At 32.4% G+C, this 24,237-nt stretch overlaps 1 protein-coding gene across 4 annotated transcripts in view; it reads right to left on the bottom strand.

Moving 5' to 3' along the window:
- Positions 1-724: 724 nt before the first annotated feature.
- LOC129952911 (homeotic protein distal-less) overlaps positions 725-24,237 on the bottom strand; it is a 114,548-nt gene continuing 91,035 nt past the window's right edge. Inside the window, exons 4-8 of one of the 4 annotated variants that reach the window (XR_008782414.1) lie at positions 7,786-7,927; positions 5,139-5,243; positions 4,813-5,002; positions 4,376-4,555; positions 725-1,285 (exon numbers count right to left, since the gene is read on the bottom strand). Coding sequence is in view for 3 of the 4 variants with exons in the window: in XM_056065881.1 (XP_055921856.1) it covers positions 1,267-1,285; positions 4,813-5,002; positions 5,139-5,243; positions 7,786-7,927 (456 nt within the window). In the remaining variant the exon portion in view is untranslated. Of the gene's footprint in view, positions 1,286-4,375; positions 4,556-4,808; positions 5,003-5,138; positions 5,244-7,785; positions 7,928-24,237 lie in introns of those variants that run through there. The other 3 variants (XM_056065881.1, XM_056065882.1, XM_056065883.1) reach the window with 3 other exon arrangements.

Below are 24,237 nucleotides of genomic sequence, written 5' to 3' on the forward strand. Positions count from 1 at the left end.
CTAAATTTAGATCTTTATCATTATTATCAATTCTTTTGTTTTGAATAATATTAATAGTTTACACATTCAATTTTAATTAATTTATATATAATTTTATTTTATATTATTAATTGTAAAACTTAAATTTAAAACTAAATACCATTTTTTTTATTATATTTATAATTAAACTTAAACATTATGTGATTTATTTCTGTTTTTTTTTTTTGTTTTTATTTTTATTTTTACAAAAATTTACATCATTGAAGTATTACATTCGTATATATGTCCAGCTTTTTGTTAGATTGTTGATTTATCTTTTGCATTAATTAAATGATTTGTTTTATATAATTTTTAGAATTAAAAACAAAAATATTATCAAAAAGTACAAAACGGTGCTGTTGTGTGAGTTTAGAAAATAATATGATACTCAATTATCAATTTTGCTGGGGTTGTGGTATTTGTAAATTCACAATATATTGCACAAATTAACATAAATTATAATCATGTATCTACAAATATTCTGATTGAAATTGTTTTTAAAATGGATTTTATATTTAAATGTATCACAATATCAAAAACAAATATATATAAGAAAAATAATAATAAAATAATTTCATTTTTCTTTGTGGCTAAGATTAGAGGATGGAGACAAAAATTCGAATTAAAATGAAGGGACTTTCAATTTGAAGTCATGAAAAAGGCATTTCTGTATTTATTTGTGTTCTTCTTTTACATTTGAATTTAATAAATTTTTATTTTTATTTTAAAGCCTGGATTTTAAAAATTTTGTATTGTTTTTATTTTTTTATTTTTCGTTTTGATTTTACAATTTTATACATACGATTTATCTATTAACTACATTATTTTTTTTTGTTTATATAATAAATGTTCATTAAAATTATTATGTACTTTATTCCAATATATTACAAGGCTCTAATTAAAATTACAAAATAAAAAAGAAAAAAATATATATGTATATATAGGTACAAAACAAATATTATTTTGAAAATTGTATTTAAGGAATGTTTGTAAGTTTTATTTTTTTTTAATTATTGTTTGTTTTTTTTTTATTTTAATTTTTTAACTACTAATATTAAATTTTTTTGATTCCATTAGAATTTAACTTAATTCTATGAAAATAATCAATATTAATAATAATAATTACAGTTTTTGCTTTTTCTTATATTATATTGTGGTGTTTTTTTTGTTTGCTTTTTTTTTTATTATTTTTATTTTTATAATTTGTAAATTTACGATTTATCTATGTAAATAGGATCGGTTTTGGTGTTAAACGGCAGGCCATACCCTGAAAGAAATAAAAAAAAGTTATGAATTAATAATTGTGTGACTAATTTTATTTTATTTTTTGGAGTAGAAAAATAAGTCTTAAAAGTTCGACATTTAATAAAGGAGAAGATGTAAGAAAAAAGAAAAAAGGAAAAGGAAGAATTTAATGTCTTTTTAGGAATCAAAAATATATTAAAGCTAGATAAGTTCACAGTAACTAAGACTTTCTTTAGTTTTAAGTGACCAAATGGTTAAGTTATACATATAACCTAACATGTTATCATAACTGATTTGATTCAACTAACTAACACAGCTTATTTTCAATGATCATTTAAGGCCAACCGCTTATAAGATTACGTTAATAAAATAAAATAAATTGGGTTGCACAACAATCCGTTTAGAACTACGGCCTAGTGACGTACCATTCTCAGCCAATCCTGTGTGCGAGTACTGAAGTAAGGGATGGAGGGGAGCTATAGTTTTTAAGTCGAATCCGAACGGCTAATTTGAGAGAGCACTTTTCATTTCCTCGCAAGAGGCAGCACCCGTGAAAAAATCTTCAAATGGCACAGGCAGGGATCAAACCCAAGACCTCTGGCACGACAGTCCACGCACTAACCACGGCTACAACAAGATTATGCTAATGCAAGAATTATATCGGGACAATAAGTCACTTTATCGCTTTGTTTTTTTTTCAACTCTAGTTTTCGGTCGTAATTCTTTGCAACAATTCGTTGTGTGATGCTTCCGTGACAGAGCGGCAAAAAGGTTGTTGAAGTGTAAAAATAACGCTGCTGTTCAGGCGTTCATAGCAACGGATTTAAATCAGTTAATATCAAGCCATTCTCAAGAATCCACACCAAATCATGTTGTATTTTGCATAAGGATTTTTGTTTACAATCTACACAAGATCAAACTGACTCAAGGATTGAAGTCGATGGCCCATTTGAAGTTGTCAAGTCCTTATTGAAAAACCCTTTGCATTGTGTTAACCGAAAATTCCACTTTTGACAGAATAACCATTTTTTTTAGAAGAAGATCATTTGTGGGTCATTTTTATCCTCACATTTGCCAACAAACATCAATTAGTCGATATATCCGTGTTCTGTTTTGTATAAAAAAGCAAGACCTTCAACAATCCCATAATTTTGTTTTGTGTCGTCTCACGGCTTTTTGAATCAATCGAATGCATGTATTTCACCGGGGAATCACTTAGCCGACATTAATGGAATTCATTGATAAGTTAAAATGTTGGGCTAGCTTAAGGCCCACATAATCTTATTTTCATGTGTTACGGTTGAATGTGTCTAAAAAAAACACCAAATCCTATTTTGAAGGTTTATCAGAAACGTTGCGAGTCTTTTCAGAGGAAATAGAAAAATAAACTGTCATCTCAAATCGGAGCCATAATCTCCAAATTATTAGGGAATTAGAAAATTTGACTCATACCAAATTTTAAATAAATTTCCTAAAGCCCAAAAGTTGCAACTATATTTTAGGATGAGGGAAAGTGGACAGCGAAATAATGTGGTTCCGGAATCAAACGTATGCACTTCAAAAAAATAATTAAGTAAGAAATTCTAGCAGTAAGTTGGAAGTATAAATTCGAAAAGGTGTCGTACCGCCAAAGTAATGGTGAGAGTCTCGACAAATATCGTTCAAATATTTAGTCTCTCCTCGTTCTCTTTTCATATGTCTTCAGAATAGCAAAATACGCGCGTTTTTTGGCATTCTATAAATAGTATAGTAGAAAATTCCCAAGGAAACCCATCGGCAGTTGCCAGACTTTTGTATTTAAAAATAGGTACAACTGAAAGAAGACCTGTCATAATAATTTAAGAAAAAACACAAATAGAAGGAAGTTTTATGAAAATCAAAACTTAAAATTAACTTCAGCAAAAAAAACTAACTAAAACTGATAAATTTGAACGACTTTCAAGAAGAAATGGTGAGAAAACATCTGGACATTGAGATTCTATAGAAAAGTTCATTTAGCAATTGCAGCTTTGACATAAAATATAAACTTCAAAAAGTGGGCTTGTTCGTAGACTACTAAATTAACACGTGGTGTTGAGGCGGGCTTGTAGCTTGACTCAATTCTTTATATACCTGAATCGAGTTGAAATAGGCTTGATTCGACTCGATTCCGGTCGGGGATCGGAGTCAAAATTTGTGAAGAAAAACCTGTGTGAAGGAGTTGGTTCTACAGATAATGCTTCATGGTCAGTTTATTTGCATGTTTGTTTACAAAAAAATATTGTTTTGTTTTAATGAAATTAAAAAAAAATGCACATAGAGTAGTTAGCGTATTTTAATGTGGTGCTGAACTATTCAGTTCTTCATTGTTTAAAACGAATTAAAATATCTCACTTGCACTTCACGCATAAAATCTCCTTGTGATTGGGAAACACCAAAGAGATTTATTTAATCTTAACTAAGATAAACATTTGGTGGAAACATAGCAAAACTTCGTTATCTTTTCTATAATTTTCTCTTCCAAAATAAGCCCAGTTAGTCCATTTTCATTAACAAAACTTAATAATGTCAACAGTAACAGATTGATTTTTTCCCCCAATGGAAAACACACATGATACCAAATGCACAATTACTCAACGAACACAGCCATCGAGATACAAATGCAATATCAATCGTACCAACCATTCGAGACTCGTATAAATGTCAAAAACCCATACGTAGTAAGATTCTAATTTTACTTTTATCGCTAGTATGTATGCTGCGGATATTGTTTTTGTTATTCGGGTAAAATCGTGCTATACTATTGATAGATTTTCAAACAAAACACGGGTAATCCTATAACGTATTGGCTTCGCGCGATAAGATCCGATACTTGTCTTGTGGGCAAGACAGTTTCATTGAAATTAGTAAGAAAAACTCCATGCTGTACTTGTGTTTTTTTGAAAAGACACATTTTTATGCAAATTTTAATTGTTAAAAAAGTCAAACTGGATGTTTTGAAAGATAGTTGGTTGAAAATATTTGATTACGTAGAAAGTTGAGTATATAGATTATTCAAGATGAAAATAAGATATTTTAAGAAATTTTGATCAGTTTTTTTGTTTTTATTCGATCAAAAAAAAAAAGGACTTACAGGAATAATCTGCAAGTCCATATGGTATAGCTGTCGTCGACTCATTCCACCGCTTCTGACTATATTCACGACGATGACAGCCATCTAAGTCAGTGGTACGTTCTTTGTACGCCACCCCAGAACGGGACCTCTACAAGTCGATCCAGTTGTTGATTGGCCTTACCATTCGCTGGATCAAAACTATAGAAATTGATTAAAGTAAACAAATGAAAAATAAAAATAGGAAAAGAAAATAGGGATATAAAATAAAATATAATGATTTTGATTTTACTTATAAGTATTTACAGCTTTTAAATAAGGTATTCTCAATCTTCTCCTTTATAAAAATTAATAGAACTATAAAATATCGAACTTTGAAGAAGTTTACATTTTTTGTGGAGTTTTATTTTATATTTTAAATCTATATTTAGATACAAATATTGCAAGGTTTTACCTACGTTAGTAACGACGGATTTGTTTCTGGTTGATACCAATAGCCACCCATTTGCGGTGTGGTATGATACGTTGGCTGGTGCGTTGGATGAGGTGGTTGTGGCACCATTTGCGGCGGAGGTTTATGATCTATCCAATGTGGTTTTTGATCCCAGGGTGCTTGCGTGGGCGGACTTAAACCAGTTGGAGGAAATTCTATTGAAAATAAAATTGAAAAAGAAAATTGATAGAAAAATATTATATTGCATTCGAAATAGTTTTTAAAAAAGTGTTTATAACAATTTGATTCTTTTAATAAATATACAAATATTTAATAAGTAAAAATACTAACCAGGTGATAATTCGGACACAGGCGTACTTGATGGTGTCGGGCTATGTCCAGGAGGTAGGTAATGAGATGGCGACCCGCTATTCGATCCACCGCCGTTATTACCGCCTGCAAAAAAACAATCAAAATTAAATATATTAATACTGTAACACTTAATAACGTTAAAATTTATTTAATTAAATGAAGATAAATTATGACTTTGGTTTTGGTCTTTTGAGGCAATTTAAACAGCAGATTTATTCCGTGTTGAGAGGGATGTGTACACACCCTAAAAGAAAGTAGTTACTCCAACCAAATGTAAGAGAGAGCTATAATCTGTTCGTACCAACATTCAATCAACAAACAAAAACTATATTAAAAATCTAAGACTTAACTTTCTCAATTTTGTAATTCGCCATTTTGTAAGCCACGATGCAACTTACTTTTCTACTTTTCTAAAACATTTTAATCATTACATTTTTCTTTGCCGGCCACACGCTGCCTATTTAACATAAAAACATCAACAGAAGATTAGTAAGTAAAACCATTTAGGTTTTGAATTTCTGAATATTGCAATGGCTGAGAAAGACAGAACGTGGCAAGGCATTCTACATTCGTTTAGTACGGCTAAAGAACGAATCTCTTTACTTGACAGTACGAACGAAGTTGGACTCGAGGGTATATTGATGAGCGTTCCTAGAAGCGAGAGTATTACGGTTGAACAAGAAACATTTCGATGTTAAAGCGACGTTAATGATTATATGATGGTATTAGCACCAATAAATCTAAATGCTCTACGTTCAATACTGTCCAAAAGGCTTAAGTAAGTTGCAGGAGCACCCGCCCAGATATGGGAGTTAAACTCAAGCTTTGGACTTATGAAAGTCTTGTTGTTAAAAGCCAGCTCAGAGGGGAAGAAAGACTTCTTGTATCGCCTTAGAAAACCTATTGCGGCATTTTTGGTGACAGGGCGTAAGTGATCGTTCCACAAAGGGTGGTTGGTGATACAAATACAAAGAATATTGGTTCAGTCTCCTCGTTGCAAGTACCATCCATGGATAATGGCAAGAGGGTATATTCGCTTAAACGATACAAGACAGCCTTGGGTTTTCGAAGCAATAAATTCCACGCTGTGTTTTAATCCCCATTTGTACAATGCTGTTAAGGTCGGAATTAAATGAGTTTATCATATTTTGTCGTTGTAGTTCCACGTCAATAGTACCCGTGGCGTGATGGTTAGTTTGTAGGACTATCATGCTAGATGTCTTGAGTTAAATCCCTGCCTGTGCCATTTTAAGTTTTTTTTTTAGCCGTTCGGATTCGGCTTAAAACTTTAGGTGCCCTTCATCCCTGACAACAGTACTCGCACACAGTATGCTACATCCAATTTATTTATTTTATAGTTATATATCCGAAGAAGAGGGATGTAAATCTGAATACGAATATCAAAAGCTAAGAGTACTATCGCCAGCGAAACAATGCATTGGATTAGATCATTAATAAAAATGAGAAATAGTGTTGGAGATAAAACAGAGCCATGTGGCACACCAGCATTTATTTTGTGGTTTTCAGACTTGAATCCATCCAATACAACTTTTATTGAACGAAAAGTAATAATTATCCAATGAAGGAGGGAGTCCTTAGATTTCATCGAAACGAAAATGAATTGCATGATAATTTCTCAAATTATAATTCTTCTGTACTAAAAAATAATAAACCAGTATATTTTAATTTTTCGAAAAGTATATAAATTTAAAAAAAGGCATTCCAAAAAGTTGTTTCATTTTTATATTGAAAAAATTGAGGTAATTTTTGTAAGAAAACAACCGACAATTATTTAAGTGTCTGCCATTAAAATTGAAAAACAAAGTTATGAAAATGGCTGCCAATACTTCGAATTCAGCACTTTATTCTTTTTAATTAAATTTTCCATGACCAATTTGCATATTTGCTGCTGTATTCCCTCGATAATTTTCAGAAACGGATTTGTTAAAGCCTTTAATCGATTATGATGGATTATTATTGAACTAACTTTTAAAGTAGTTTCAAAGAAAACAAATCTAAAGGTGTTAATTCCAAAGAAATTGGTGGCCAATTGTGATCACTTCGAAAACACGGTTAGCTAACTTTTCTTTTTAATTAAAAATTGGTTCGTTGATTATGTTGAAAATAAACCTTACCTACGTAAATAGTTTCCAATTTTAAACATACAAAAATCGCTAATCATTCCTTCATCGGCAGCTCAAAAGCTACGCAAAGTACTGAAACTTTAAGTGTAAAGAGGCTTTTCAATAAGTATCTTTGGATTTTCAAAATATAAAATGCAAACGGTCTGATTATTGACGCAGCATGGTGGAAATGGGCCTCATAACAGTTTTGCATTTTTGTCGAGAAGGTTATTTACGAAGGACTTTTACTATAGCTTTTACCATTTAGTTTGGCATTAAGTAATCTTAAGTAATTTTAACAATTCTAATTCTTCGAAGCAATTATCGTCCCATTTTGAGTGATTGTATAGTTTTAATATTTCAAAAGATGACATCTTCAAAAGTGACAACTGCCCACTTAACAGGCTACTCAAAATAAAACATCTTATTGGAAAAACCTTTATATCATATCTTACTTAGGTAAATGCCCTAAGTTTAGTATTAACATTTTCTTAAAAACTTACCACTATGCATATTTTGATTTGGACTATGAGAACCAGGATTTTGTCCACTACTTAATGGCATTCCACTTCCAGCACCAGGACCTTGTGCGGCTTTCATCATTTTTTTGTACTTTGATCTTCTATTTTGGAACCAAATTTTCACCTGAAATACAAAAAAGAATAAGAAAATCTTTAGTCAAATTCAAAATTGATAATTTACTAAATGTATCTTAATGAAATAAAACTGCAAAAATTATAAACAAAAACAAATTCACAGCGAAAATACAAAGACGAACAAGATAGAAAAAAAAAAACTAAATAAAACGTTACAAGGTTGCCATGTTTCACACATCACAGCCGCAATCTATTCTGATCGTCTATCTCCATTGAAATTGCAATATTGTTGTATATTATTTTTGTAAACTTTACCTGTAGCTTACTCAGTTTGTTGTTTGTCTCAAATATATATACGTATACAAAAAATAAAGAACAGACTCTTTACCCCGTTCCCAAGCCCCTGTATAATAAAGTATATGAATAAAAATATCTACGAAAAAAAACATCTAACCTAAAGCTTTGGATTCATTTGAAATTTTTTCGTTACGCGAAGCACTCTATCATTCTATTCAAAAGTCAGAGAACTGGTATCTGTATCTTTGAACGAGTATCTAACTATGTACAAGGTATAGATACATATGTATATATTTCTCTGTACAAGTAAATACCTAGTTTTTTTGTTTAGTTTAGTATATACTCAAACCTACTATTCTTGCAATGAAGGTCGTCACTTTATATAGTAGCTCGAGCACTAGGCTGGTACTAGAACAGACTTAGCAGCATGCGGCAGCTATTGTTTCTTATTGTAGGTAGATAGCTTTAGTTTCGGTCGTCCCCAGTTTAAACGAGCGCTCTATACCTCTCGATGTTTAATACAGATACCAATTTAAATGCAGTCTATAATGCCGAACTTATTTTTTTTCAAGATCTTAATCAAGGAACTAGTATAAAATTGTTATATTAAGTAGAGTAGGCTATAAGTTTTTGTTTTATGACACATAGACGTAAAGTAAACAATTTTAAAGTTGCCACAACCCCATGCGTTGTGGCCGACACCACACGTTCGTCGTTGGAGGTACATTTACTTTCATATATTCACTAACTCAGCTTAATCCCCTGTACCTGGTTAAGAAAAATAATTTATGAATTTTTAACCGAATTCCCATTAATATCTCAAAGATACTGCGACTATACTTCTGTATCTTTTCGTATACACAATGCATTTTTTATCTTAAAAGAAATAAAACAATCAATTTATTATCCAACAACAACTTTAAAATTTATTTGGTTCTTTTTCTGTTCGAATAAAAACAAAATATGTATAAAATAAAAATTAATCGCGCATTTATTATTTTAGTATACCTAATTGTTATTGTTTCTACACCTTTTGAAGTCGTTAATCATTTGGGCTTTCGGTTTTATTGTTTGTGCTATTTTTTATAGGAAATAGATAGGGGCATCATATATGAGTTCTTGAAAAATACTCAATTCGATCTTACAATAAAAAGTTCGAGAAGAAGCTATGCGTTTTTGATGCCCGTTAACATGAACTTTAAAAATCTATACACAACTTTAGAAATGTTTTTGAAACAGAAAAAATACATAAGGTCTGGATTTTCTAAATTAATTACTTTTTTTATTTAATTTTCTGAATTTTTAGAAGCTCGTTATAAGAGCAAGTTTTTGCGTCTTAACAGTGCACTTAAATTTTGTATATGTATATTTTTGAATTTTATTTCTTCCTATAAATCAAAAATTGAAGATCATCAGTCAAAATTGTAGGCGCTTGCGTTTGGATTTGTTGTTGTTTTTAATGCATTTTAAATATATTTTATATTTCTTTTACTTTTCAATGTGGTTTTTATTTGATTTTATTGACTTTCGATTTTAATAGTAGGTAGGTAAGCTATGCATAAAAATAAATGTGAGTAATGAGTTGAATCTGACAGTTAAATGATATATGTATGTAGATTTGGTTAAAAGGTCAAAGTTGAATTTGTTTTGGCTTTTGGGGATTGTCTGGCACATGCTTTTGGTATTATAGATGACATGATAGTATTTTTGTTTTGTTTATCTTTTTGGGGGAATTTTTATTTTTGTGTGATTTTTTATTTTATTTTGCAAAATTTAATTTTATTCAAATGTCAAAAAATAAAATTTTTGATAGACATTCATGATATTTGCATGAGAGACATGCATTTTCAAGGTTGAATCTCTAATACAGCTAATGTATGTAGATGCCTTAAGCTAAATACAAAAAATTAGATAGACGATGTGATGGGATAAGATGGTTATTATGAGTCACATTATAGATTATTATCTTTGGGTAATTGTTTTTATTTTATTTTTTCTTGTTATAGCAAAATTTTGCTAAGTAAAACAAAAACTAATCTACCTGGAAATGAAATTTTAAACCACTGTTGTTTTGTTTTTTTTTTTTGAGATGATGTCTTCATTCTTATAGGAAATATTCAAAAGTAAGACGCCATTAAAATAATTAAATAATTTTTGTTAAGTTTAAAAAAATACTATATCAAATTGCATATATCTATTGCTTCTAGAACTTTAATAAGTTGATAGATTTTTTATAATTAAATGTTGTATTTAAGTGAGACTTCATGATTAGAAAGCAATCAAGTAAATTTTTGTAGTAAGTTACTGTACACTTTTCCAACAAGAGGTTTCATTTTAAAAAGCGAGGTTTTTGGGCATGTGTCACTATTTAAGTGAAAACAACGCCATTACTAAAAATTAAAAAGATGCCGCTTCAACGTAGCATACAAATTTTGTACTTAAACTGCAAGATTAGATTTTTATTTGATCATATTTCAAAAGTTTAACAATAATAGTTGTGTTACCCATGAACCATTTGCTTATCTGTAGGAGGTTGAAGTTACAAAGTATTTGAATTTTGTCTTTTTGTTTGTTTGGTGCACGAATGTGCATAATTTTCGTTTTGGTTGCGTTGATGACTAATCCAAAATCATTGCTCCATCGAGTAAAATCATCAAACTCCTGTTGCATCGTAGAAATCGCAGCTTCAAGACACATGTGTCTGACAATAATAGTTATAACGTCTGCATATGCAAAAGCTATGCTTTTCTTAAAAATCCGTAAGAGTGCGTCCGTAAAAAGTATAAAAAGGAACAGCCCTAATCTCGACCCTTGTGGTACACCATGTGTGCAGCTTCTTTCTTTACTCCATGAACTTTCAACCTTAACTCTAAATCTTCAACTAAAACCACTTCTGTATAGGACAGCTAAAAGTTTATTGTGACTCAACGTGTCAAATGCCCTTTTTTTTGTGACTCTTGTTAACAGTATTACATAATTCGCCAAGAAGTCTTCCCATACTTAAACCTTTTCGAAAACCATATTTATTGGATCGCAGTCGCACGTCGTCTAACAACAACTTCTTCAAGGCATTTTTCAACAGCGGACAAGATTGAAATTTGTTCTATAGTTGCTAATTTCACTTTTTTTTCCTCCTTTATAGATGGGACGAATAACTGAAGTGTTCAACATTTTCCGAACAAACCCTTGTGTCAAAATTCTGTTGATGTCATCAGCTTCTTCTACAAATATTGAATGAGAAAGTTGTTGGAAAGGCTGTCTTGATGTTTTAACATTACATATGTGTATAATCTTCGTTGCTTGTGTTGAGAAACATACAGCAAGTTCTTCAATAATGTCAAAAACTTTAGACGGTTTACAAAGATTGTATTGTATAATTTCATCTACAGACGCTTCATTCCTACCCAATATTTCATTTATTATCCTCCAAGTTTTTTCGGGATCACGTTTGGAGGTGAGTATTTCATTTCTGTAGAAGTTTTATTCTTTCAATTGTATTGAAAAATGGTATAGTCAAAGTTCGAAGCTTTACAAGAAGTTTCCCCTGACTTTGTTATTTCTCAAAGTCACAATTGTTAACTAGGTTCTTCTAATTTAAAGCCTTTAAACTTTAAATAATGAAATGTTCGAATTATTCAAGGAAACTTTCATGTAAAGGATATAGTGCTAATATTGTTTTCTACTATTTATTGTAGATTTTTTGTAATAAAATATTTTAATACGTATTTAGAAAATTACTTACTATAGTAAAATTTGTAGTAATTAAAATTAGTTTTCTTAAGTCTTGATTTATACAATTTCAAACTAAAAATAAAATATAACGCGCATATGGTGGAAAGGATTTTAAAAATCTTTGTACCATCTCCATTTGAGTTTGGGTAATGAATCTTGCGGCGTTGGAAAGAAGAATAATGCACAATTTCAATAATATAAGAAAATAAAACGAAAAACTGGTTTGACAAACTAAACGCATTTGTATTCCGAGAGCATTTTATTATGAATCATAAAAAATAGAAGGTTTTATTGAAATTCCGAAGTCATCAGTGAGCCTACACACTAACGGAGTAAGCTACGACATATCTTGTTCTAGCAGTACAGTGCAACGTGTCATAACAACGCCAAAATTAAAATAAATAAATATAAATAACTTGTTATTAATTTTGCGGTTTCAAAAGTAAAAGGCTGGAATTCGACATCTGTCAAAGTAAGTTGTTAAACCAATTTAGATTTTTATAAGAAAGTTCAACATTAACGAATATGTATCGCTTTACAATGTTCAACGCTTTAAGAGGAGATAATTGTTTATATAAACGTCCAAGTAAGCAAGCAATTGGCAAACTTTGACGAGACTGAGTTTCTTACAGATATTGTAAGGCCTGTGCACCATCGCTTCGCTGGTAATACTGAAAATATCGCTTTTGTAAGTGAAAGTGTTTCCGAAGATTCAGATGTGTCGATTCCTTATTGTTTCTAGAAATTAGGACTGTCTTACGGCACATTATGTCGTATTTTGTATTTGGATCTACACCTACATCCATATTAAATCCAGTTCAGCTGAATCCAGCTCACCATTTATAACGTCATAGATACGTCAATTTTCTGCTTGAACAACAGGTGGTGGATGGTGATTTTTCGAACAAAATTTTCTTCAACAATGAAGCAAATTTCTCACTCGGTGGGTATGTTAATAAACAAAATTGTTATATATAGGGGTCTCTAGTAATTGAAGAGGTGCCATTACATCTACAAAAAGTCACTGTTCGGTGCGCTCTTTAGTCTGGGGTTGTGATTGGAACTAACTTCTTCGAAAACGAACGACTGTCACCGTCAATTCGAAGCGTTATGATTATATGATAACCGACTTTTTTTTACCCACTATTGAAGAGTACGACTTCGAGAATATGTGGTTTCAACAAGACGGTGCCACATAACACACAACTTGAACAAATGTGGGTTTATTACAGGAGACATTTGCCTTCCGCGTAATTTTTCATCGTGCCGATATCAACTGGGCACCAAGATCATGCGATTTGACACCACTGGACATTTTTTTGTGAATCCACGTGAAAGACAGTGTTTATGCAGATAAACCCGAATCCAAAGTCCATTGAACTGCACTGCTAGAAGAAGCCGAATGCTGAAAGTTTCAATTGGACAAAATTTTGTCAACATTTCAAAGTTTATGTTAAGGAAAATATTACAATTACGTCAAAGTATACGAAACCACTGCCTTCATCTGAATAACATTATTTTTAAAACCCACAAGCTTTCTTAGTGAATGTAGCTCAAATGTAGATGGGGCTATATTTCTTAAATTTGTAGTTCGCTTACAAACCACCTCTCTATCATTGTCATTTTAAGATCATACACTTGGGCGTATACGTATCTTTCTTGATTTTAGTTGTTCTGCATTTTTAGTTATAATTTCAATATAATAATTTATTCATCGAAAAAAACATAAATTAGTAGAATGATGTTGTTCTAGCACAAACTCTTATAAAATCAGAGAACAATAAAACGCGAAAAATTGCAAAATTATTAATATTAAGCTTGTGAACCTTGAGCTTCCAAATATGTAATTGTTTCCAGAACTTAGCTCAAAACAATTCACTTTTATATTTTTAAAAAACTTTTCAATAAGTGAAAATGATTTTCCATTTATGAAGAATCTAGTACGTTTGTCTTATAAGCTATAAAATTAATATCAAAATAAAGCAATTAATCTTTACTAACGCACAGGGCTGTTAATGGCCGTTATAAATTGATGTACCTTCAAGTTTGTTGCGTTTATTTTACTTTTGTGTAGTGAAAGCGAAAGTAAAAGTTATTCTTGCTTCAATTCTCACTTTTAATGAAGAAACAAGACTTTGATGGTATTTAAAACACAGCAAATCAAAAAAAAGAAGAAAAACTACAACTTTTAAGTACAAAAAATCAGGTTGGTATACCACAGGCAATCTTTAAAGATATATCAAAGACTTCCACAAACGTCATTTAATTTTTGTTTTGTTCCCTATAAGTATAGAACGTATGTATAGATACATATATATGTATTTTTGCTTTTATAGCAAAGCGGTTTGAATTAAAATATACATATCTATACTTGGTACATTTACCTACCTAGGTACACATACTTTTACTATGTGCCTTTAAAAACAACTTTGTATGTGCCTATAATAAAATAAATACAAGTTCGTTACGCAAGAGCTACCAAGCGAAAAATATGCACTCTATGATGACGACGATGATGGTATATAGATATGGAAGTATAAAAGTGACGAGTATATGACTCTGACGATGACTCTTTGAAATTTATATTTTTTTTTAGAAGATACAATTTTTTTACCTAAATTTAAGTTTCAGGGGGATTTTTTTTTTGTTATTTTATTTTTTCATCTCACAGGAAAACAAAACTACTTACAAAATATTAATAATTTGCATTGTATTCGAGCTGACATTGTTTTATAACATTTTCCATTTATAAAAATACCTGAGAAGGAAGCATCACAATAAAATTTTGTTTTTATTTATTTTTAACTTTTTTTCTGCTGCGTACTTTTCTAAAGAAAACATTCTCTCATTCATCATGTGATCGAGCTGAGATTTTTAAACCTTTTTTTTTATCTTAATTCAAATCAAATAAAATCATATGAAAAAAAGATAACGAAAAAAAAACAAACGTAATGTAGCTTATAGAAAGTCTGTCACTAATGTCATGTCGAACAGGTCTCATGGGACTTTGATCGATCAGCTATCTATGTTAATCTGCTTTGAAAATGCATAAAGGAATCAACTTTTTCCTATTTACTTATACACCTTTAGATACTTTTGAAGTCAGGCCAAGCCAAGCCAAGTCAGACCAAGCCAAGTCAAATCAGAGCCAATGCGAGCAACGTCAAGTTAAAAACAGTGACAGGCGTGCGAGTGTTATAAGCTTTAAGATTTCGTCTGACAGTGCAAAAACCTATTTTTTTTGTCCAACTTGTAGACACGACTCTTGCGCCATAATATCCCAACCAAAACATCTATGATCTGACTTTGACAGCCAGACGTGACAACGGCAATACGTGTATCGACGAAGGAATACAAATATATTTGAAAATCCCTGCCAAACGATCAAAAGATAAAGATACAACTTGTATATTATGTGTATGAACATTTTCTAGAAAACATCTAAGCTTCTCATCTTCCTGGTGCTGTGTTTTTTTTTGTCATTGCACGAGTAAAGGTCTAAAGATGATATATATCGGCCTTCCTGTTTTCCTTGATATGATTCCTGCTTCTTCTTAACCTGGTCACATTGAATTCTTTGCGTCATTGTCGTATAGTGAGAATTGACTACTGTATAATGACAATGCTGACAACAAAATCTAATGAAATTCATTTTCTTCGTCTCTAATCTGTCTCGAGTTTTAAACAAAAGTCGTCTTCTAGGTTCTTCCCATAAGAGCAATCGGTTTTTTCTTCACAAACTTAAAATAGAAATAAAAAAAAATCTCATAAAAAGTTTGTGAAAAAAACCCACCTCATCGCACTCACTTGATTGATTGCATAAAAATCTCATTTGACGAGATACAATTTAACATATTTATGAGTTCCTTTGCGCAAACCCCTTTCCAATCTTTTCCTATACCCGATACACACATTAAATACATACTTGTTGCAGTAAGGAATTCAATGTATCTATGTATCTTTATAAATATTCTAAGCTTGGAACACAAGTTTTTATAACTCCCATCCATGACTTTACTCTCCGAGTTGGTGCTCTTAGAAGAAATACAGAAAAAAAAGTATCTAACAAGTTCTCGCACAGCTCAACTAGATGCAGGCATTCACTTAAATTCATCGCAATCGCAATATCTTAGTTTGTTCCTTCCTTGAGATACTTTATTATACACCTATGGTGAAGATATACACATACATCATCATGCAGATAGATACTGTCTACATTTATGTATATAAACTACATATTTTATAGATAGAAGAAAAAATTATAACATCATACGAGCGAAATAAAAAAGGAAAAAGTCGTTCCATCAATCATCGATTAAAATTGTGATGATATTATTTGCTCATGTTATTTAGAGCAGTGATTAAGTTGTGATTTGATTAATCTAAATTCTTGATCTTGAAAGGTCTTACTACTTCTATAAGTAGGTATGCGGAAAAAAGTTATATAAGAAAGAAACAAAATGATAAAAGTCCCTTCCCTCAGAGAGTCTTACTCATAAGTTTAAGTATTTTTTCTTGATAAATCAGAAGACAGTCTCAATGACCTTGGATAATTTCATAAGATTCACATTTTTCAATTCATTCGATCGCAGTTAAAATTCTATGAAATTAATTTATAGAGGAAATTAATATTATATTGCATTGAATATAAATAAATAACTAAGAGATTTTTTATTATTGTTGTTGCTTTTTAGAGCAAATTTATGGAGGTACTACTTCAATCTAGTATCATTCGAATGGTATAGATGTGGGTTAAACTGGTAAATTGATGTTAGATTTATTTTGTTAAAAGAATTATTAAAATAATGCTCGTGTACAACGCAACAATAGTGGAGCCAGAGGGGATATATAAATTGTTTTAATTTTATTTCCTTTTTGTGTCGGATATAAAATTGATCAAATTATGTGCGAGGGTGATAAAATAAACGTACGCAACGTAAGTGTGATGATTGTTTTGGCATTGAAAAGCTTATTATGTTGAGCTCAAGCTTACCACTAACAGCTACGAGAACTTGCATTAAAACTGAGAATTTGTTAGGTGAAATAGGGCAATTTGACTTACTTAATATTTGATTCTTTACAAGTTTATAAATGTTCACTTCTAGATCACGTTCAAAAAAAGCATATCACAATTTTTCAACTTTAAACATAAACATAGGTTAAGTGCCTCCAAAAACGTTATGCTTAGACAACTAAAGTTTTAACACATACAAAATTTAAAAAATTATTAGCTCATTTGTGCAGGAACTCCCGCGACCAAATTATATTACAAAAATCTTTCTGTAGTTTGTCTCAGTTTTTCTTGCTTTTATATAAAGTAAAAAGAATAGTTTTTAATTGTTAGAAAAAATAATCTCTAGCATGAAAACATTACATTGTAAGGCTTTGAAAACCAAAAAATTGGCATAGAGGAATTTGTAAGTAAATTCAAAGAAAAAATCTGCTAAACGTTGAGGAACATTAAAACATAACATTACATTACATTTCACACTACTCACTATGTAAGGTGATGACAACACAAGACATTAATACAGGACAGAAAAACAGAAGGGAAAGAACAACAGATAGAAAGAACACATGACAACAGCACGCGGTAGGTTTCGAGACGGTCCCATATCTGTCTCCTAACAACAATCTCTGATGCTCGATTTCGGTGATAGATGGAAACCGAAGTTTTATCAGTGACTAGGCCGTTGCTAAAAAATAATTTAAATTTACCTCAAACAAAAACTGCAACATATATTAATCTTGTGATGCTTCTTTTCTTTAGGCTGAGGTAAGCTCGAGTATAGAGAGTTGACCAAACTACTCTTTTCCAAATAAAAAGAATTATATTTTCCTTCTTAAGATTTTATTTTTTTTTTTAATCCAATAAAGCGGCTTAAGACTAAACAATAGGATACCTATAGATAATAATACCTATTTTACGAACTAAATCCTACGGTCAAGAAACCCATCAACACCGAAAGGGTGAAGGGGAATTACTTACTTACGGCAAGTGCCCGTCGACACCGGAAGGGTGAAGGGGAATTATTTAATAATACGGCAAGTGCCCGTCAACACCGGAAGGGTGAAGGGGAATAACACAATAATTTAGCAAGTGCCCATCTAAACCGGAAGGGTTAAGGGGAATAACACAATAATTCGGCAAGTCGACACCGCAAGGGTGAAGGGGAATAACACAATAGTTTGTTGTTATGTTACTACACAGTACGCTATGAAGCAACGGCCCATTGTCCATTGACTCTTTCTTAATAGAGAAGGGGAATATCAAGCAAAACTTGCGTTTCTTAATATAAAGCTCAAAACCTTTAATAAACTTAGGCGAGCAAGCTTTCTCTTTTTTCGGATTTTTTGGGTCCATAAGTCAATTCTTCTGCAGGAACTAAATGTGAACTCTATTATGACGAACAACAATATGGCATGTATTTTGTTTTTGTATTTCGGCTGCGTGTTGGTGTCACTTATTTTAATTGGTGGGTATGCAGATGGCGGTTGATTAGTGTCGGTCGATAGATGGAGGTTGATTGGAGTCGGTCGGTAGTAGGAGTTCAAATCAAAATCAAATGGGGTGGCGCAACAGTCCGTTGTGAACCAGGGCCTAGTGACTTACAACTCTCAACCATTCCTGTGTGCGAGTACTGTTGTCAGGAATGGAAGGGACCTACAATTTAAGGCCGAATCCGAACGGCTAGTTTGAGAAAGCACTTTTTCATGACAAGAATTACTCTTGAAGGATTTGTCAATTCCTCGCAAGAGGCAGTACCCGCGAAAATTAATTTTTTTAAATTAAGGTGGCACAGGCAGGGATTGAACCCAAGACCCCTTGCATGACAGTCCAACGCACTAACCATCATGCTACGGGTACTACTCGGTAGTAGGAGTTACAATCTTCAATTAGCAGTGTTACATTTTTCTTGGGTTGGAATGAGTTTTTGTTGCCGTTGTTCGTGAAACAGCGCCAACTAATACATTCCTTACGGTTCATCTTAAAGTTAGAATCATCCTATGACAGCTCATAACATTTGAAAGGACTCATCCCAAAAACTATGAAATACCGGGAATCTAAATCATGAAAATAAATGGTTTGTGCATTCGATTATTTCGTTCAGATACACAAACCATTTTTTTGTATGTATTATTTTCCCAGTATTTCTAATTTATATTCTAATAAAATGAAAGTTTTTTAACAAATAATAAATGTTTATTCAATAAAAATATAATTCACTTAGTCTGCGAAAAATCTTTTTATTGTTACCTTACTAGTTAAAATTGGTTAAGTGTTAAAGTCGGAAGAGAAGTATTATTAAGTTAAGAGCTTAAAACGTTTTTTTAAACTTCTATAACAGTTAAGGTGATGAGACACATTCAGAATTGTTTGTTTTTAAAATAAATCCTCATTAATCGCTAAGGTTTGGTTAACTTTCCAAAGACTTTATATGTTTGAAATTTAAAATGGTGCCAAATTAACTATCACTTCTGAAACCAACAAGCAGAAGATTCGTGTTTTTTAAAGGGTGAATGGTTCTGAAAAGATGACGCAACGATAATATTGTTCATATAAATTGGCAACTTTAAACTTCTTTTTGGGTGGTTACGTCAGATTTTTAGCTCGTCGTTAAGATGCCAACATTTGTCACACCATTTATGATATAAGTCTGAAAAAGAGGTAATAATTTGGGTCGGTCCCTCGAAGGCGAGAAATGATTTATAAACATTGAATGCCATGAAATTCGTGAGATAATACCTACAGTCAACATTTTGATAATTGTATTAAAATTATGTAGTTTAAATTTAAAAAAAAAAACACATTTTCTCTTCAAAATCAATGAAGAAATCGAACGAGAAACCTGACATAAAAATGTCTGTCTTGTACAAAAATTGTTCATTGACTTTTGATCTTTAAGTTGAATGAGGTTCCATTTTTACTTGATAGTCGAGTATGGTCTCGAAATCTTAAGAAAGAATTTCGGTAGCATCTTTTTCGCATCTAATCAAAACTCTAAATTTGATATTCTCAAAAATCTGTTATTTATAAGGTGTTTAACCTTTTTTTCATTGAAGATAGAATTGAGAAATATAGAAGGTGTAAGCGTTTTGCTTAATCCCAACTGTAAAAATTCAACTAGCAGGCATCACTTTTTAAATTCTGACATATGGGTATTTTTTGCGTGCAGAACCACAAGTGTCAAAACTAATTAATCAGCACCACTGAATTCATTTAGCAAGTCATTTTCATAAATTGATAACAAAAAACATGTTACCACATCAACTTAGTACACGAACGTAACGTGCGCCCCCAAATGCATTAAAAATTTTGAAGATTATCAAAAATTTAATAAAAAATTCCTCCAAACATATTTGTACTTTTATTTTTCATACACAATAAACATCAAATAAAATAAATTTTGTAATTAATATGCACATTGCGAATAGGGGCGCCATCTACCTAAGCTTGCAACAACAGTATATTAAATATATACCGTTGCAGATATGAGGACCGAAAAGTATTTACAAAAAAAAAGAACACGAAACGTTGTCAATGATCTTGTTGTGCTTATGTTGCAACATACTCTATACTCAAAATGATCGTACATATCTATACCTTAGAAAAAATTGATTAACAGCAGGTCCAAGTCGTAGTAATAAAACTGGAATGAGGGTATAGCGAAGTGATGGGGACAGCGGACGACCACATCATTACTAAACAACCGAACTAAACTCTGATGGCGGTGCGGAGATATGGAGACTGTGGAGACATTGATATGCGATCAGTGTATCGCGCGATCACCTGGCATAAAAGACCAATCAATTGCGATTAGTTTGACTCTTTTTTTATGCATTTTTATTTCATATTTCTTGTCTGCCGGTCGCACCGCCAAACCGAACGTACCTCAACGTCACAAAGTCTTCATAAAAATATATGTATTAATATATACGCTATAAAATATCACGTAGGAAGGCCGGTTGTCCAAGTCGAATGTCACTTGTGTCATAAAATGTCTAGCAATCGTTCGTTAATCCGTTTTGCGGAACGACCAACAAACCAACTGACCGACCGACGACGGACCGAACAAGACCGGACGATCGAATCGTACATATTTATGCATATTTTTTGAAAAAGTAGGTTAGAAGGATATTCTCACTCAGGAACATGGTGACATGGTGATCTCAAGCGAAATGACATATGACCGAGCACCAAAACTGACAGATAGTTCGCCTGCGCGCAAATGACAGTTCCTAAATGAATGCCCGCGAGTCTGTTTGCCAGTGAACTTTTTTGTGTTGATATACAGTTATTCATATGATCAGCAGTGTTGTTGTTTTTATAATGTCGGTAATGTTTTTCCTCGTGGATCATGGATGTGCTCTTGGGTTTTTTGACGATCAGTTAAAAAGCAATTTGTAATTGAAGTAAATTAATTTATTGCCTGTTAACCCTTTTTTTGAAACATTTCTTACTTCACTTTTATAATCGAAAGTCGAGTCGACGACTCTGGGGGTTAAACGCAACATAATCAATGATGCGTGCTCATCAAAGCATCACGTTGACGTTTGTTACTGTAATTTTATTATTATTATTATTTTTGTCTGTTTGTGATCTCGACAGTGACATACAACTGTATTCAGTTCCGGTCGATTAAACATTCACAGTAAAAACAAAAAAAAAAAGGCATAAAATATCGCAACCCGGTGCGGCCGATGAACGACGCAACGAGCGACGAGCGAAATGTCATAGAATTGTTCATTCAATTTGGGGGCCAAAACCGATCATGGATGAATGACAACAAAGCCTATAGTTGTTTTTGTGATGTCGATGTCGTAGATACCTTAATGTGATGTCACGTCTTGAGTTACACTCGTTTGCTGGGATAATAAGATTTGTAAGCTGTTCTTTTAAGAGAACTGGAGAAGGATCATTTTTTGTGTTTTTGAAGTGTCCCAGAAATTTACTCAAGGAAAACTTCTATGACATTTCTTTCGAGATTGAGGTTGAGACTATACTTGCACTTTATTTTATGTGTGTGTTACTATTTGTCAAAGAAATTAAAAAAAAAAGAGTGAAAATTTGGGTCCTTCTCTTGTAGTTTGTTTGGTTTTCTTTGGGGTAATACATTGAGTTTCATTTCATCATCCCAATTCACCAGTTTAGAAAATAACATTAAAATTGTGGAAAATTCAAATTTTCAAATTTATTTGCTTTTTCTTCTTCTACCCAGTAAAAATTTCAAGCTTTTGAACCCCCAACTTATTTTTTCCTACACAATACTACAAAATAATCAAGGTTACTTTTCAACTATTAAATTTCATAGAGCAGGTTTAACATTAATAAACAACAAAACGTTCACAAGATTAGGCTACATTTAAGGCTGTAACCTTTTGACATTTGGAAAATAAAAACATTATAAATATTAAGCGTTACACACTTCAACAACAAATTAAAATTGTTAATACTGACTAAAATATAGTCAAAACTAAGAATTCAATCATCGGAAAGCTAAGGTACAGTTGAGAGTCGTAAGGCACCTTTTGGACCGCCAAGAGTTAAACATGTGGAAAATGTTTGGGATCTTGGAACAAGTTAGTTCTTAATGGAAAATCGTATACATATGCGTTTTTTGAGAAGAACTGAGGTATTTTTGCTGTAGCTGATAATGTTGACGAAAACTGTAATTTTTTGTTGATCATTGGAAACAGGCATTTCACCTACCAAATTACACCGTTTTATTCAAAAAGATTCAGGTCCTAATTTTTTTCAGGTTCAGTTTATCACCAGCATCGGTTGTATTATTCTTCCAGATATACGCAACTTCACCTGTTCAACTGTGCCCAACGACTCTGACCACGGAGCAGTTCTGCTTTCGATAAAACTCAACCAGCTTGCCTGCTTGCCATCCCAACAGCGAGACCCCAAGCAGCCTTCATAAATTATAGAAAACTCAACGTCCAGAGAATGCAGAGGCACATTGAGCAACACTTGGTACTTCCTCCTGCCAACTGAAACCTCCAGAATAATGAAATCGATGGTGCCGTCGAAATTCTGGAAGCGTCAATCGGCAGCGCTCTTGACGTCCGAAAGGTGCCCATGACAGCCAAAGATAGGTACCAACATCTCCCGGAATATGTACAGAAGTTGTAATCGCACCGACAAAAGTTGAGGAAAAGTCTACAGAGAATTCACCAGGCGGAACGCAACACAATGAATCGGGAATACAGGACACTGAAACCCGAACTCGAATTTGTTAACATCATGTTCAGGAACTCTATTGGACACCACAATGACAAACCTCTCAAAACGAGATCGCGAGAAGTAAAACCAGGACCAGACGTCTTCAAGTAAATCAACCTCCTTATAGAAAGGAATAAACCACTACAGGAAGTCATGCCACATCCGTCTAACCCACTTTTCATTGACGAAATGGAAGATTCCATCCAACAAACTCTGGCTCCAACTCCAGAAAGAAGTGTATTCATTGAAGCCAACTTAGCAAATTACCCAATTGACATCCGATACTTTAGCACTTCAGAGGAAATATGTGAAATAATAAACTGCTGCAAACCAACGAAGTCAATTGGGCCGGTTTTTAACTTCATCCTGAAGAGGCTCCTGCAAGCAGTGTTTGTATTCCTGACAATAGTCTTAACAACTCCCTCAATAATGACTATTTTCCCCAAAAATGGAGAACTGCTAAGATCGTGGCAGTTCCAAGAATGGAGATCGGAACAACATTTCTAACTACAGACCCGTATCGCTCCTGAGCAACATCAGCAAACTCCTGGAGGAACTTATATTAAGGAAACTGAAAAAATTCCGCTGTGAAAACAGTATACTTCCTGACATGCAATTTTTTTTCGGAAAAAACACTCCACGCTGCATTCTTCGATGAAGCTTCAACACGACATCACCACAGCTCTTAATCGCCAACGTGTCATCGTTGGGTGCCTTGTGGACGTTGAGAAAACAATTGATAGCGTTTGGAAGGCCTGATTTGCCAGCGAAATCTTGTGATCTAACACCTTTAGAATTTCTTCATTTTAAATCACATGAAAAATAAGGCCAAATTCAATATTTTGTTATCAATACAAGACGTTTCAGAAATTTCAAAACTGAACCCCTCATTGGGAAACCCTCTATCAGGATTTCCCCTGCAACAAAGTGTATGTGCTTTTACATTGATAACCATGGGAATTCCTAGATACCTGAACTTGTTTCAACTTATTAAACACAATATTTCCTTATTTGATCTATAAGATCATCAAATTTGTCATATTTAAAACACCGCTTTTGAATACCTAGTCAAATGCAAATCAGGCACACACAGCTACGGA

This window comes from Eupeodes corollae, chromosome 3 (genome assembly GCF_945859685.1).
Source record: "Eupeodes corollae chromosome 3, idEupCoro1.1, whole genome shotgun sequence".
NCBI classification, from domain to species: domain Eukaryota; kingdom Metazoa; phylum Arthropoda; class Insecta; order Diptera; family Syrphidae; genus Eupeodes; species Eupeodes corollae.